This window comes from Anser cygnoides, chromosome Z (genome assembly GCF_040182565.1).
Source record: "Anser cygnoides isolate HZ-2024a breed goose chromosome Z, Taihu_goose_T2T_genome, whole genome shotgun sequence".
Lineage (NCBI taxonomy): Eukaryota > Metazoa > Chordata > Aves > Anseriformes > Anatidae > Anser > Anser cygnoides.
The window spans coordinates 35,130,026-35,147,479 of NC_089912.1; the positions used below are offsets into that span (position 1 = coordinate 35,130,026).

Sequence of the window (17,454 nt, forward strand, 5' to 3'; positions counted from 1 at the left end):
ATGTTAGTATGTATATCATTATTCATACTAATGGAAATTCAGGGGGCAATAATACTGACCCTGGGTGTGGGAATGTTACCTGGGAGGTAAGGAATTATCCATACTGTACTGAATATGGTAATTATAGGAATGCTGTTGTATATAATGCACACCAGACACAACATGGGAATCATCCTGTAACCTGATGGCTGGTCCTGAATGGCAAGGGGTGGTATTGGCTATGTGGTAATAAAGCCAGGAAAGTGTTGCCCCTAACATGTAAGAGAGCTTGTACCCTGGGGGCAATAATTCCAAATGTATCTATTAATGCAGACATACAAAGCCAAAGGCCCCTTGGGATCCATATACGCAGAATTAAGTGGACTCCAGCTAATCCTCTAGTGAAAAGGAACGGGGCATTTCACAGTTTGGCGAGGTGGTTTATCCATTGGTTAGGGATGGGTGAATTAGAAAAGGCTATTGTGAATAACTCAGTCATAGTTGAAGAATTAAAAAATAACGCTCTAGATATGATCTGGGGACTGCAAGAGATGACAAGTCTGTTAAAGATAGTATTCCAGAATCTAATGGTATTGGATTTATTACTGTGAGCCTGCATGGTCTGAGCCTGGGTTACTGGCTGCATATTGTTTCTCACACCATTGGGCCCCATAGACTGATATGCATCCAGCTGGAGCAGCAAATCCCACAAAAGGTCAGAGCACACAGCCACTCATTCACTCTCCCAGGTTGGATGAGGGAGAGAATCAGAAAGGTGGAAGAACTCACGGCTTGAGATACAGACAGTTTACTAGGTAAAGCAAAAGCCACCTGCACAAGCAAAGCAAAACAAGGAATTCATTTGCTACTTCCCATTGACAAGCAGGTGTTAGGCCACTTCCAGCAAAGCAGGGCTCATCACGCATAACGGTTTTCTTGGAAGACAAACACTGCCACTTCCAATGTCCCTCCCTTCCTCCTTCTTTACCACAGCTTTTACTACTAAGCATGGCACCATGCGGTATGGGATATCCCTTTTTACAGTTTGGGTCAGCTGTCCTGGTTGTGTCACCTCCCAGCTCCTTGTGCACCCCCAGCCTCCTTGCTGTCAGGGCAGCATGAGAAGCTGAAAAGTCCTTGGCTCTGTGTAAGCACTGCTCTGCAACAACTAAAAACGTCAGTGTGTTAGTAGCACTATTTTAATCCACAACATCCACAATCCATAACACAGCACCATCTGAGCCTCTACAAAGAAAATTAACTCTATCCCAGCCAAAACCATGGCATCATCAATGTCCTACAGGATTTTCCTAAACCTGTTTGTATCGGCTGTGTGCATATCCAGTGAACGACTGGGACATTTAAGTCACCCTTAAGGACAAGGACTGCTTTTTCTCTCACTTTTACTCTACTTTACTTACCACCCCACTGTGAGGCAATGAGCAAACAGCTGTGAGGTGCTTAGCTGTCTTCCACACTAAAACTTTGCACAAGGCCTCTAAGCCCTGCTCTGAGCAGCATGGGTCCTTTCCTTCCACTCTTGCAGAGCCACCTTCCACTGCAGGCTCAGTGACCATTGGACCTATCACGCTGATCTTGCAAGGCATCTTTGTCCTCAGCAGAGCGCTGTGGGGCTTCTCTGCCTGCTCTTGCACAGCCTCTTTGCCCTCATTTGCGCCTCCTGAGCTCTCTGGTTGCATTTTGCTCCACAGGAGAAGGAGCCAGGTCCTCTGCTCTTTCAAAGGAACTTTTCCCCTTCTCGAGCACCGTGAAGCCCGGTGGTATTAAGAGCTTACTGGCACTGAGTTAAGCAATTCTGAGCTGGGTCATTTGCTCTTGCTGGACTTCTTTCTACTTCCTCATGTCTCACCACTCCTGGCACTATGGCATTGTATGGTGCCTTTGCCATGGCACTTCACCCTCTGCTCTTGCAGGGCTCCTGAGCCCCGATTCAAGCCACATGGGACTGTCCCTGGTCTTTGAGGACTTCCTTCCCCTCACCGGAGCAACATGGGGCCTTCGGACTTCTGTCCCCTGCTTTGACAGCTATGGGCCCTGTGCCCTGCTCTGAACTCTGCAGAGACGTGCGCTCTCCTAGCGGCTCTGGGCCCTGAGGAGAGAGAGCCCAACAGTGCTGGGCCCTCTGCTTCCACAGAGCCTCTGAGCCATGCTTTGGCTGCAATGAGCTCATTTGGAAAGCCTGTCTCCATTTCACATTGGCGATACTTTCCCACCCTGGACTTCCGCATGTGTCCCTTTGCAGGCTTGTGACCCTTGTGCTCTGGGCTGGCTCCACTCGGGTCAGGAAAACCTCCATGCTCAGGGGTGACACCACCTTGCTAGAAAACCCACTCCTAAGCCTGACAGGACTTCTTGAGTGTCCTTTGGAACCCTGAGAGGACTTCTCTGTTTTTCCCTATCACCAGCCTGGACATCTCCAGGCCCAGATCTGCCTCCGCTCCTTCTGCCAGCTACTGCTGGGAAGATCTCGTCCCCGTTGCAGTCATCCCATTCCCACAGGCTCCACATTGTGCCCCTAAGCGTACTCTGCTCCATGCTGAACCAGTCCCGGTCCCACACCCTCCTCACGGGGCGAGTGCTCCAGCCCCACCGCATCAGTGCTCTCCCCTGAATTCCTCCAGCTTGTCGATGTCTCTCCCGCCCAGGACCCCAAAGAGGACACGATGCCCAGATGAGGCCTGATGGGTGCTAAGCAGAGGGGAACGCCCTGCTCCCTCCAGAGAGGGTCAAAATCAAGGAGATTCCTGAGGGCAAGGCAAGGGCTGCCATTAGCCTGCTGTGGGGAGAACCAGGGCAACGCGAGGGCTGGCCAGCTGTGCTGGAGTGTAGCAAGAGCAGTGTGAGGACTGTGTCGTGCAGCTTCAAAGGCAGGCACGAGGTTTTATGGAATGGACGCTCTTGCTTTATGGGCCCGGATGTGTCTGCCATGGCCAGGGTGATCTGATGGTGCACCGGGAAGACACGGCCAAGGCTGCAGTGACTGGTGGATAACACCGACACCAAGATGAAGGCAAACATTTTGTTGGGCAGAGTGGTAAGTGACATTGTGCTAGACACAGACGCATGTGCTGGGGCCAGAGCGCTGCCAGAGCGAGCGCTGCGGGGCAGGACGGCCCATTGTGATGGCTCCGAGCGATGCACTGTGAGAGCCTGGAGCGACGGATTGTGACTGCGTGGCCCTCGCTGCTCATATGCGGGCGCAGAGTCCCACCCCGCCGGCTAGTGCCCGCACTCCAGCTGAGCGTTTACGCGAGGTCTGGAGTGAGGAGCAAGGTTGGCCTTGGTGCTGGTGTCGTGCTCTGGGAGTTGCTGCAGCAGCTCTCAGTGCCCTTCCCAGAGCCATCGGAGCTTCTTCCGCGGCCCTGCCTCGTTCGGGCCGTCGGGAGACCCAGGAGGAGTGCTCGCGGCAGCAGAGGTGAGCGCGGTGGGGACACCTTCCCCTGGGCCCTGGGCAGCTGGAAGGGTTTCCTCCTTGGGGGACCTGCACAACTCTTCCAGCCGCCCCTGGCTCAGCCGATGACCATGGCCTCTTCTCTGCCTTTTGCAGCGTGACACCTGCTGCTGCAGCGCCGGTGAGAGGGAGCGGCTCGTCATCGCCAGTTCTCCCCAGCTCACCTCAGCAGGTGGAGAGCATGGCCACGGCGCTGGACACCCGCTGTCCCATCTGTCTGGACAGCTGGGTGAACCCCAGCTATGTGGTGCCATGCCTCCACCGCTTCTGCTTTGAATGCATCCAGCGGTGGGCTGAGAGCAAGCCCGAGTGCCCCCTCTGCAAGAGGAGGGTGAGCTCCATCGTGCACTCGGTGCGGGCGGACAACAGGTTCAAGGAGCTCGTCATCCCACCACCTGCGGAGGCACCGGTCACCGCCCAGCAGGCAGACGGAGCTCCTGCCCACGCAGCCTCCCGACCAGAGGCTGCAGGCCCAGTGCCCACAGCTGCTGTGGGCGGCCTCCACCCCTTCGCCTGGGCGTCCCTGTTCCGGCTGTACCCTGCTGTGCTCCAGCCCCTGCTGCCCTGGCTGCGCCACGAGCTGGGGCAGCTCCTCGGGGATGACGGCAGGGCAGCCTCAGAAGCGCAGCGCAACGTCATCTCAGGCCTGCGCTTCTTTGGCCTGGACGAGGGGGCCCTCACCCTGCTCCTGAGGACCTCCCTGGGAAGGCAGACGGCCGGCTTCGTGCAGCGGCTCATTGCCACCGCCATGCAGCGGTGCAGCGGGGAGGCCCAAAACATCCTGGGCCTGGGGGCCTCCCGCGCTGCCGGAGGACAGGGGGGCAGCCCTGCAGCAGTCCCCAGCCACACTGCCACATCGGTGGGGACACCATCAGCTGGCCCAGAGAGCTCGGAGGGAACCAACGCAGAGGAGCTCCCTGGGACCTCAAATGCTGCCTTCCACGGGAGACCGAGCCGCCTTCCATCCGTCCCGGTTCCTGAGCCTAGAAATCAACAAGTGCCAGCGGAGGAACCAGAGGAGGCTGAGGCCGGTCCCTCCACTGCCGGCCAGGGCAGGGACCAAAGACGCAGGGGGCCCCGGCGAGCTGCAAAGAGGAGGGCCCCCACTTGCCAGGACTCTGCCCCACCCGCAAAGAGGCCACCCCGCCGGCGACACTAGGACAGTGCCCCAGGAGCTGGCCAAGCTGGGGCTGGGCCAGCAGATGGGGCACACGCCGGCAACCGGGGGGGAGGGGGGAACAGGGAGGCTCACAGCAGTCTAAGGCTTTTAGACAAAGCAAATAAAGCCATGAAAACTGCAGAAAATGTCTGAGTATTTGTAACAACACACTTGCTGTCTCTGTCCCTACCCTTGTGGCAGACAGTACTCCAGGTGTGTCCGCACTAATGCAGAAAAGAGCGGTACATACTCTTCCCTCAACCAGCTGGTAATGCTGTGTTTGTCATAAAAGGAAACTGAGTTCATCAAACACAACTTTCCTGTGGCCAACCCATGTTAGTGGTGACCAGTGGCTGCATTTTCTCTCAAGTTTTTTTCAGGAACTCCCAGAAAAACCTACTCTATAATTTTAAGAGGCACTGAAGACAGACTGACAGACTTGCAATTACCAGGGTCTTCTTTCTTCCCCTTTTTGAAAACTGGGACAACATTTGTCAGCCTTCTTACGCTTGGGAGCTCCCCAGATTCCCAAGACCTTGGAAAAATAATTCAGAGGTCTGTTGATGGTATAAGCCAGCTCTTTGAGTACCCTGGGATGAATCCCATTTGGCCCCATAGACATATATGTATCCAGCTGGAGTGGCAAATCACGCTCTTTATCATTCTTGCTGTTATGGTCTTTCCACTCAGTGCTCTTGTGGTCCCAGGGCTCATCATGGATTTTAAAGTCAGAGGCGAAGAAGGCATTAAATGCCTCTGCTTCATCTGTGCCACGGATTGACAAGCTGCATCTGCATGTTTCTTTCAATGTCAGTCCCTGTTACTGAAGGATAGAGGAAAACAGTATTTATTCTCCTGATCCTTTATGTAATTATCCCAAGGCCCCAGAGTCTCTTCTGATTGCCTTTGGACTTGTCTTTGCAACTTCATCACTGCCTACATTAAAAATCAAGAATAGCTAATAATGTGAGGGCTGTATCAGGCTAGGAAGTCTTCTAGTAAAATCTTTCACCAAGCCCACAGGGAGGTTGTGTTTCTCAGAAGGGAGTCACCAATGACAACGTCTTGTTTTTTCTTAATGGAGGTGGTCATGATGTGGGGGTGGCTTGGCCATGGTGACCGTTCCAACCTGGATGGGTCATCGTCCACATTATTGTCTCTGCGTCCTTCAAGTTCCAGAGCCACACACCTCTTGTGTAAGAGTAGCTGGGAAGGCAAGGTAGGCGAGAGGGGATTCACCTGCCACCCCCAAGCAGAAACCAGCTTCCATTCCCCCTTATCTCTTAAGCCACCACTATCTACCTGGTGGAGAGAGAATAAGGGGTCCTTTGTATCATGTGTGACAATGGTTGACATGTCTGCCCCTGGAATGGCAGAGTATTACTCCATCAGCTGATCTCCTCACAGGCTCCCTGATGCTCCTCAGCCTGCCCACCTCCTCCAGTAGCTCTGCCGTCATGCTGAGCAGTTCTACCTGGGTGCACCTCCTACAGGTGTGCTCACTGCTGTTGTTAGCTACTGAGAGACTAAATTGGGCAGACCCGTAATAATACATCTGTTACAACTTCAAAATAACATGTTGTAGAATGAAACTGTAGGATTTTAAGGATCCCGAGAACAATTATTTTTGGATTAACATAGAAGCATTTAGAAGAATTTGACTTCTACACTTAGCTGATTGTTGATGTAGTTTCTGAAAAAAAAAAGTTTCTGACCTCAAGGCACTGTTATTTTGCTGTTTTATGTATTTGTGCAAGTGAATGATCAGTATTTTTCCATCATATCCATTTTGACTGACTCTCTTGATTGTTTCAAGAGCTAGTTTCACAAGACACATTTTGAAATGTTCCTACTTTCATAAAGATTTTTTTTTTAACCTAATCTACTTTTCAAGATACCTGCTTTTAGCATGTCAGTTACTGTGGTTTAACATCAAGAACATCTCAGTAGTTGTGCCTTCCTGAACCAAAAGCATACCAATTTTTGAATAGCTTACTACCTTGAAAATTAAAGAGTCACAATTTAGACACTTCAGAGGCTAATTCCATCACTGTGAGGATTGTATCTTCACTCTTTGCATTTGAATTGATTTGATTCTGCTGTTTTCTTGCATCTTCGCCCTGACTCAATTCTATAGGACTAAGGAAGTGTTTTGCATGCTCATTTAGCCATGACTTCTATAGGAAGGACATAAAGGACATATCAAATAAAAGACAACCTATTATTTGATTTCCCATGAACGAACTTCACACCATTGTGTCAATCTCCCTTGTGACATTTTTGCAACTCCAGCAAGGGTATTTGATATTTCAATATATCTCGTTGCCTTAAACTGTTCTATATAATTTCATGTTATGATCTTAAAAAAAACACTTTTTAATAATTTATTTTTTCTTTTAATTGACTCATCAAAATAAAAACACAAAAGCCAAGGAAACTGAAGATTCCTACAATAAAGCAGTGGAAAGATACCATAAATGAAATATCTGTTTTATTTTGTCTGAGTTCTGTAACAGCTTAAACAGATTTAGATCCAAACTGAGGTGGCTCTGCTTTCCGTCTTCCTGCCTCTGCCAGCTCTAGCATTCATGTAACTCAGCAGTAAACTGGTTCAGGGATTTCATTTTCATATAGCTGAAAAGCAACTCTTTTTCTGTAAATCTAGCACATGATGCAGTCACACAGCTGCTAGCTCACGTAAACAGGCTTATTGACTGCAGACAGATTTAGGTCACACTGCTGTGTTCTCAGTTATTGGCTGTTTTTTGCTTGTTGCATATTCTACGCACACACTACAGAAATAAATGGTATACAGGGACTGAAAAATGCAGGAGTTTTCTTTTTCATTAGCATAAACATATAGAGAAATAGTTAGCATGATCGCTTTTAAAGTGACATCTCTGTCATTTGAATTTACACCCATGGAAGTGAGAGGAGCAGCAAACACTTCACAGACAGTACTTCAGGTGCTCTGCAAATTTAGGAAGAGATCATTCTGCATTTGCTTTACATTTCAGAAGTATTTTTGCAAGTCAAATGACCAGAGGCTAACCCTGCATAAAACCTCAGTTTTATTCCAGATTAAACTTTTATATATATATATATATATATATAAAATGAAATACATTTATGATTATGTAATAGAAGCACATGGACTTGCCAAAATGCAAAACAAATTACCATTAACATAAACGGTCTAAGAACAATATATTATGTGTCCTAAATGAAGTTCTCAATCTGACCAACCTTTCCTGGTTAATCCTTCATGGCTGAACCTCCTCCCCAAGAACGTTAACTGAACCTTGGGGAACCATGCACTAATTCAGAGGGACAATTTTCAAAGTTTCTGCTAGAAATGAAAATATAGGCTGAGGCTGCTAATGAAACATTGTAGTAACATGTTCCCCTGACCAGCATCTGAAGAACCATTCATGTAAACCGTGGCAGAAAAAGAAGGAAAAAAACGGGAGTTCCCTCTACCCAGCAGGAAGGTAAACAAACTTATTATAAAAGAAAGGCCATGTTTATCAAGCTTTCACTGAGCTTAAAAATAAGCTAAGTAATGGATTTTAAAATATCCTCTGAATACTTAACTGATTATGTTTCAAGCTTCCCATAAGCTGAGGAGCAAGGAGAACCAAACAACATGACCCTGAGGAGTATGGTTATCCCAATTAAAACGGGAGGCACTCAACTGCTGCAGTGAAGGAATTAACATCAAACCCCTTACGGCTCTAGTCCTCAATTACAGTCTATCACATAAAAGACAGATGACACAATCACCAGATAAGTACTCTTCAAGATCGCTTCCTCTGCTTGCTTCCGAAATGCAGGAGAGTAACTCCGCCTGCGCCATCTATTCTGGCTCTACATTGCAAGACATGTCACAGCCTGTGTCCCTGTGATTGCCCTGCTCACAGCCCCTCTGCTCACCGGGAGGCGAGGGAAGCTCTGACACTGAGGTCTGGCAGGCCACACTGTACAGGGGATGCCGCTGGCTAGACCATCCCTTTACCTGTACACCTCGAGTCATGGTCAACACCAAGAGGTGTTGTTTCTTGAAGCACTTTACATACAGCTGCAGCTATTGATTTTTTTATTTCCACAAGATATCTGCATAACTACAAAACTCCACTGTCATCAGAACACTGAAGACTATGCTTACACAGGAGCAAATTAAAGAAAAAAATGTTATTAAAAAGAGGAGAAAAAAAAAGTTTCCCAAACTTTTTTCTATTTTATTCATTTATTTGATAGTTACCCCAGGGCTGGTTTTTTTTTTTTGTTTGTTTTTTTGTTACGTACTTTATAGAGGTAATCATAACCATTTGTGTTCACTGTATCATTTAATAATGGGAATGACAAGACTTATGAAGATACATTTTAAGTTTGCAAAGCAGTTTTGAAAAAAAATGGATTAAGGAAAATCAAGAGTTATGTCTGTATTACAGAACTTGTTTCAAGAACATGCTATTAATTAAGCTGGTTGCCACAGAGTTGGTAGAGGCCAGACTGAGATCAATATAACAAAACAATTCTGAATGGTTTCTTAAGAATGGGGAATGCAAAATCTTCATTTACACAAATCAATGCACTTGGTGATCTCAGCAATGTCACGATGAATGCTGAGCAGTTTTTGATGGGTTTATACTTAACTTTCAAATAATCACATACCATGCTGAAAAATGATCGGCATGTCTTCCATTTAGCTAAATGAGGGAGTGACTAAATGGCCTTTTATTTAGCAACAGCTAAAATACTGGAATGTTCCAGCCAAAGACAAGGGCGAATTCAACTCAAGTGGATATGGAGTATTTGGCTTTCTGAGGCACGGAAGACAAAACACAAAACGCATCTTGCACCCACGATACAGTAATAAAACCACCAAAAAAAAAAAAGTGAGAAGGCAAGTTCTCAGAGCCTAGTGCAAAGTGAAAAAGCATCCTCTGAACCAATAGGAAGGGAACTGACTCTTCAATCTTATGAGGATTTTGCATATAGTACTTGTAAGAAAAACTACGTTTTTCCATCCACTTTTCCACTTGACAATCTGCTTCAGACAAAAGGGGGAATGATACAGCCAAGGAATAGATAAAATTAGTCCCCGACACACGTGGCTGGTTATCTTTCCATTACTGAAATAACATGGAGCAAATAATGATGGTTCTTGAAAAGTTAGTAAGTTTCTCCTAAGCTTCATTTGGTTCAATTGCTCCGAATTCCTCAGTCAATTCTCTATTGCACTGGCACTTTATAGTTTTCCTTCATCATTAAAGCCACTTCTTTTTTACAAACCCTTACTATACTAGATTGTTTTACACAAAAGATTACGTTTTCGTATTAGTCTGTTGTTTAACAGTCTGTCAGTTGATTATTCATTCTGGCATTTCTGAACTGAGCCGGGTCAGATCGACGTTAGTTTATGTCAGTTCTGTGGCTGAACACGGAAGTCCATGCTGCGGTATTGATAAAAGCGAGCAACGAAGCATTTCAAATATGTATCTTAACATCACATCGTCCACGTACTTGAATCATACAGCTGTTCACGGTTGTGTACGGCCATCTCCCAGCAAAAAGAGAGAAGCCTGTTAATCTGAACTCCAGGGTGCCCAACGGCGTGCTCAGACCGTAAGTAAGTCCACCACGCCGGTTTTTACCTGGTAGTGAGAAGGCAGGGAGGGTTATTTGCACGCATAAAGCCGGCAAAAAGCGTCATTACGAGCGTTAAGGCGAAGCAGTAAAACCAACGTCTCCCATCTGCCGCTCGGAGCCGCCATTGAACGTGGCACAAGGGGCGGTCCCTCCCGCCGTCCCTTTAAACCCCCCCTTTAACCTCCCCCCGGCCGCCATCTTGTAGGGCATGCAGGGGCGGGCCTCCGTCCGGGCGGCGGCCGCGGGAGACGTGGCAGCTCGTGGCGCTGGGCGGGGCCAGGGCGAGCGGGCGGGTGGCAGCGCGCGTGCGCCGCGCCGCGGGGGCCGCCGGGAGTTGTAGGCGGCGGCGTCTGCGGCCCGGGTCCGTGCCTCGTTCGTACCGGCGGGGCGCGGGGCGCGGGCTCCCCCTGAGGCCGCGCGGCGGCGGCTGGGGCTGGGCGGCGGGGGCCGGGACCGCGGGGGGTGCCCGCAGCGCGGGGCTGGGGGGGCCGCGTTGGCAGCCGGCAGCCGGGAGGGAGTGGCCGGAGGGCTGGGCAGGGCTGGGCCGGGCCGGGCGGCGGGGTCGCGCCGCTGCCGTCGCTGCCCCGCGCTCACCGGTGCCGGTTGCGGCGGTAGGGCCGGGGGCGGGCGGGACGGGGCTGGGGGCTGGGAGCTGCTGAGGGCACCCCCGGGGTGGGTTCGTGCCTGGCCGGGGGCTGGGATCGCTGGTGCAGGTAGGGCTGCGTGGTTTCGGCCTGTGGTGGTGGGACCGGGCGCGGGGATCTCCCCGCTGTCTGTGCGGGGCTGGCCGCAGGAGGTGCCGCGGGGTCGCTGTAGGCAGCGGGAGCACTGATAAATGGATTTACCCGCGATTTATACGATGTATGTTTACTGTCTCATGAAAAAGGTATTTCTTTTTGGGGAAAAAAAAACAAAAAAAACCACTCTGTAAGTGCAGGAGCTGTTACATCACATCATGCGGTGTAGCTGTTGCTGCAAGTTGGTGGGACATACACGCTTACCGCTTTTTGTCGCTTTTAGATGGTGTAATGTAGTCAGGTAAAACATCCTGTCCTAAACTAGTAGGATTGGTCAGCAATGATCAGAGGTCCTCGGTGTTGTACAGGCATTGTGATATTTAAAAATAAAGCCTCAGTGGTCAGAGTGCATGTGGTCTGGAACAAATCCAGAGGGGTGGCAGTGGTAGTGAGAATCTGGGAGACGGAATAATTTACAGAAGATTAGAAAGCTTTTGGAAGAGTAAAAACGAACTCAGAGTTGCTCAGAGTGGAACTTCCTTTTTTTTTTTTTTTTTTTTTAAGTGTTATGTATGAACTATGATATCCCTGTCTGTAAGTAGTCTCAAATTAGAGACAACCACTGCTGGCATGCCTGGCGTTTTGTTCCGCCTTGGTGATGTGATAGGTCTGAGGCACACTGGATTCTGATTGGTGATCGGTAAAGGCTTTTTTTTTCTTTTAAGTGAAACGTTGATGTGGGTGTTTTGATTGCCGTTATCTATGCTATGGACATAAAATAGCTATAGGAGGGTTCAGGTCATTCTTTTTTTTCCCCTTTGCTTGCCTCTCTTCAGAGCTTTGGCCTTCAGGACAAGTCATTTTAACACCAGGTGATTAAAATGGTGATCCCTGTATGCCCTTCCTTTGGCTTCAGTGAGGCTTTGTATATCCTCAAGGACCTGTCTGCAGATTCTGAAGGAAGTCTTATCCCTGGCTCTCTCTGCCTCTCTAAAGTAGAATAAACCAGTGTGAGGAATATTTCAGATGAAACTTTAACTTCTTGTGTTGAAAGTACGTTGCCTTCAACCAGCATCAACTTCCTCTTTAATAGGCTGTCATTCATCTTTTGTCATTTTCTTTATTGCTTTCTCCTTGGTCAGTCAGTCTGTTCTGTTTCTAATATTTTATTTGAATCTTTGAGTTCTTGGGCTTTTTTCCCCCTTGGGTTTATGTCCTGTTCAATGGAAGTATGTGCCTGTGACTCAGTCAATACAACCTAGGATGTACCATTTTATTTGAAGTGGTGTTTGCTTTGGGTGTATGACTCCAAACAGTTGATTTGTTCAGATAAATAAATAAATGGCTACTGCTTATTCTGGAAAGCTGTCAACTCGTGTTTAGCCATTACTAGTGTGAGTAACCACACATAGTATGTTTCAGACTTTAAGTAAAATAGTTATACCTATTGTGATGTACAGGTGAGAAGTTTAATAGTGTTTGAATTCAGTATTCCAGCTGTACTTTTTTTCATTTTAGTCTCTGCTTGGAGAACAGTTTTGCCCCTTCGAGCTCTTGAGTATGTTGTGTGTTTTTTTTAGCAGGAGTATCTACTGAAATACAAGAAGGGGTTAATTAAGAATGACTAAAAATAAGACCTTAGTATAAACACTAAAGTATGACTGATTTCTGGATAACGTGTTTTTATCCATGTGAAATTTGCTAATCTCCATTTGTAGGTAATCTTATCATTAACTGTCAATTTCTGTATATTAGAGTAATAACCTGAAGAATGCTTTTGAAGTATGGTTATGTCATTAAGATTATTGCTGAAATATTAAAGCAAATGTAATCACTTCATATTAAACTTAAGTCAAAAGATGATTAATTTCCCAGCTCAGCCTTTTAGTCTCTAAATCGAATGGTTTAGTTCCTGCTTTTAACATCAGCTCCGTTAAAATTTTCAGTTAGAGCTTTAGCCTGATTTTCCGTCAGCATACACAGGCCTTGCATTTGGGAATTGGGTTAATGGCTGAGATTCATCTGGTGAGAATCAGTAAAATACAGTTACAAGTCAGCTAAGGACAGGCCTTGCAGATGTGGCACACTTTCTCTCTGTAATGCAAGGATTAAGCGTCTTCCCTAATGCATCCTATTAATACTGAAAAAGATTTCTTTTAAACCAAACAAACAAACAAAAAAAAGATGGAAGCCTAGCAGAAGTAATGCTTCTCCTTATACGAGTTATTTTAAGGATGGCTGGTCACTGGGAATGTGTGTGTGGGGGGGGTGTATTTTTTTTTCTCTTTTCTGTATCACTTATTTTGCTTTTGTATAAGCATAAGTAAAGGTTTTCTTCCAATGAAATGTGGTGAGATTATCAAATTTGTGATAGCAGCTTCTGGTCAAAAATCAGTAGATGGCAGTACTGCTGTAATTTTCAACTAATTGTACGTACTCCAATTTGCTTGTCTCAGAGTTTCTCCTTTGTCTCTTCAGCTTAGTAATGCACAGTGTTCCAGTTTGCAGGAAGGAATATAAAAGTCTGTGTATTTAAATTAATTTTTGAAGTCATTTTTCTGTCTATTCATGTTGCATTACATGACTATATTTGCTTGAAAAATATTTGCTGACCATAAAGGAGCGATCAAGGAGAGGGGAGAAGTAAAGAACGTAGTAAGATGCACTTTAGCATTTATTTTTTGGCAAAACAGACTGGCTTGCAGATTTGCAACATGGCTGGCTTTGATGAACAGTATTTCGTAGAAAGTTAGGTGCAATAAAAACTGTCTATGTAAAAAGCAGAAAACCTCACTGTAGCTTCTATAAAGACTTATATCGTTAAGAAATGAAGCATAGTTTTCAGGGGCTACTGATTGTAAATTGGTTTTGGCTTGTACAAATAATGATTTAAACATTTATTTTTATTTTTTTTAGAAATCACTAAAAGACAGGCCATTTCGAGCAGTAATTAAGGATTTGTAGGATTTACTGGGAAACAGCTGCACTGCAGCTTCTCTGAGGGAAGCTGGAAATCCTCATTGGAAACTTTGTTGAGGACATTATTTTTGAAGTTTGTGGATTCCTTGTATTTTGTTTTCTGTTCTTACACATTTCTCATATACTGCTTGCTTCCCAATTTCTCACATATAACTGTGTTCAGACAGGCCATTTAGATTCAAGTGCTAACCCATACATGCTGCAGAATTAGTTTTAATTATATGTAATGCTGGACTCTTTTGACATGATGAGCTGTTATCTTCCAATTACATCTATTGTATTTTTCCTTTCCTTTTGCGCATTCCCTTCTCTCTTGTCTTATCTCTTATTTTTCTCTTTAACTTTTTTTTTTTTAAATTATGTTAATGCGTGCAGCACATGCAAACTATGACTGGCTTATGTTGAGAATTCAGTGTTTAGAAAGCTGTTATTTGTGCAGGCTGCCAGGTCAGGACTTCACAGTGAATTTGACTGTTGTGTGACATTTCTCAATCTTGTGTTCTTCATAGTCAGAGCACGGTCTGTTTCCCTCTCAGAGCTGCTTGGGTGCAAAAGAGTGTCTTGGGGCAGTGGGGTATCGGGGAGTAGGAGCTCACAGAAAACGTGAAGACACATGTAAGCTAAAAGGCAGGGGATTGGGTAGACGGAAAAAGACAAGAGTGAAAGTAATGAATTGAGAGGGGGAGGAAAATATTACAGGCTGCCCTGGCTGTGTGTTATGTGAAGGAATAAAGAAATGTCTGCCTTTCCACCCAGAGGTGGGGTGAAGTTGTCTTTTCCTCAGTTATTGGCAAAAATCCCAGTGGATTATAGTGGGCAATATATGAAGGAGTATATGATGTGTTAGGGTCAGAGGATAAAATCTGAGGCAGACAGAAGGGAGGCAGAGCAGTATACTTGTGACGGGGTACCGTCAGGAAGGCATCCGGCCTACTGGGGACGTTGTCTGGTGGTGCACACCCAGAGCTGTGGAGCCCAGGGGAATGGGAACAAACCCCACGGCTGGTAGGGTTCCCCTCTTGAGCTTCTATCTTTGGCCAGGCTGGGTTGGCAGATGGTTGGCTGTCCTGCAGAGTCTCCCCAGTGAGGGAAGAAAACGTGAAACCACTGATTTTTATTTTTTTTTAAATTTCAAATTTTGAGCCCCCTCCTTTTTTTTTTTTTTTAAATCATTCTACTTCAGGAACTGACTTGCAATTTTTGCTGCAAGTTTGCAGGTGCTGTAGCAGTTCCTTTATTTTAAAGGCAGTAGAGAAAAGCAACTACGGAGTCTATTTACATTACTGCTTATCCCTAGTTTTCCAGATGTCAGTTCAGGTTTCTTTTTTTCGTCAGCATCTTTTTTTGGCCCCACCTCCCCTCCCCCTTCCTGAATCTCCGATGTCTGTCTGGCTTTGAAAAATGTTCTGTGTGGAGTTTTTGAGAAGTGGCCCCGTGGAAACTTTTCAGTCACTCCGCATGGCCACGGTATTTAATTTTGGTATTAGCTGCATTCAAGCAGCAGATCAGCGGAGCCTCGATGAAATAAGATGTTTCTAGGAGGTTTGGGTCAGTGATTACTTCAGTTGCACAATGGAAAATTCTTTCTGGCTTTGCAGTGTATAATTGGAAGAAGGATGACTTCGAAGTGCTTTCACGGATGGAATGTAAACTCACGTAACCTGATTAAAAGACAGAAATCTTATCATTGCAAATTCCTCTGCGTAGTGAAGTTTAACGGGAGACTGTGTGCAGTTCCTTTCAAAGGGACGACGAGATGGATGTGCTAACTCTGTAAGGACGGTCTGTTCCCCACCAAGCAGTTACTGACCCATCCATCCTGCCTAAAGTGAAGCTTTTAAATGGATTAAAGAGGTCCCCAGAAACTGAAGTCTTCCCATCATAAGAGTTTTCATGAAGAGTGCTGTCTGTATATTGTATACATGCTTATTGGCTTTCTGAGGCTAGGCTCATTTAATACCGAATCATTGATGCAAAGTTTGCATAGCGGTTTGGCAGAGGGTCTGGAATTTCTCCTCCCATGATTTTGATACTTTTGTTGCTTTTGGAGATATGTTATAAGCCTGACAGGACTAAAACTTACATCCTACATTTGGGATTTTTCAGTTTGCTTATAAGAGTTAATATGGAGGAAAAAAATAAACTTAGTGTTGTCTGTGCATTTAAAACAACAGTGGGGCAGTGAGGATATAGTTTTTTTTCTTTTTTTTTGTTTGAGAGAGAGGAAGAAATGTATTTTTGCATGTGGAATTACTTTTATATAAATGTGGGTATTCTTACTCAACACACTATCTACGCCTTTTCCTCTATAAATTGTAAAGGGAATAATCTGGCACTCCTCAGTAGCTGCTGACGTAATGGTTAAAGTGGAAAATATTTGAGTGTCTCAGCTTTTCATATGTATAATTATGTAGGATTTTTATTTTATTAAAATTTCCTTAAGAAATGTTACTTCAGGGAGTGATACAAATCTTTGCTGTGTAGCTTACCAGGCCTGGGAGGAAGCAGGGCTTTTTGTTCGCTGCCTCTGCACTGAAGAACAAAATTCTCCAGGTGTTCTTGAGTCTTGATTTTTATTTATTTATTTATTTTTTACCTCTCCTTTTCTTGTCCTACAGCTTTATACATTAATTTTAAACTTTTAAGTGAATGCATAGCTTTACTTTTTCAGTAGTGGTATATTTTGAAGGTTTACTTAAAAGCGTTACAAGATAAACTTGGTCTTCAAAATAAAAGCTGAATTTGTCATTTGTCTTTGTTTCTGACATTGTTACCAGAGTAGTACGATACACGGATTTTACAGGAATTGGCTGTACTGGAAATCTTATATTCAGTGTACTATTCATAACTTTTCAAGTTTAATTGATTTCCATGTAATTTTAGCCGCATTTGAAATAAATCCTGGCTGGTTTCGTTTAGCTTTTCTGGGGGTTAATTCTGCTGACCCAAAGTACTTCTTAAGGTAGGTGAGCTGCTGGTTAGAGCGCAGGTCACAGAGTCAGGAGCTTCTGGGCTGGTTCCCTGCCATGCTGATGTTGTTGTTCGTAGCGTTCAGCCAGGTGCTTTGGCCCAGGTGTGATGCTCAGCAGCATCTGCTGGTGTTCCTAGGCCTGAGGTGGTTACAGCTTCTTGTTTAGTCCTGGTTCTCTTGCTGCCAGCAGGGGGAGGCTTTGGTCCTCTGTCTTCTCCCGGTCATGTTTTGCATCCTATCCAGCCGTGGCTCAGAAAATAACAGGTCTTTGAATTGCTACCACTCAATAATGCAGCAAAATACCTGTATATATCTGTAGTATTACGCATCTAAATGCCATTAGTATGCATTAGACACAGTAAGTGGGCATGCACAGTAAGATTTTTAGAAAGATGCTCGGTGTCTGACATATTATTACAGTGCTAAAAATAAGGGTAAGGTGTAGGAGAAATAAGACATACTAGGTAATTATGTACTTGAGAGCAGAGAATTTTTTCCTTTTTTC

The 17,454-nt window shown here is 45.7% G+C and overlaps 2 protein-coding genes across 6 annotated transcripts in view; both read left to right on the forward strand.

The window, feature by feature from the left end:
* Nucleotides 1–2,294: 2,294 nt before the first annotated feature.
* Nucleotides 2,295–4,668, forward strand: LOC106045240 (E3 ubiquitin-protein ligase Topors-like). The gene is made up of 2 exons (XM_048050531.2): nt 2,295–3,415; nt 3,548–4,668. The coding sequence occupies exons 1-2, from the start codon at nt 3,192–3,194 to the stop codon at nt 4,608–4,610; spliced, it is 1,287 nt and encodes a 428-aa protein (XP_047906488.2). The 5' UTR covers nt 2,295–3,191; the 3' UTR covers nt 4,611–4,668.
* A 5,927-nt stretch (nt 4,669–10,595) lies between these two features.
* PRRC1 (proline rich coiled-coil 1) overlaps nt 10,596–17,454 on the forward strand; it is a 30,475-nt gene continuing 23,616 nt past the window's right edge. Inside the window, exon 1 of one of the 5 annotated variants that reach the window (XM_048050527.2) lies at nt 10,596–10,623. The gene's annotated coding sequence lies outside the window, so the exon portion shown is untranslated. Of the gene's footprint in view, nt 10,624–10,750; nt 11,124–11,902; nt 16,532–17,454 lie in introns of those variants that run through there. The other 4 variants (XM_066987931.1, XM_048050526.2, XM_048050525.2 and 1 more) reach the window with 4 other exon arrangements.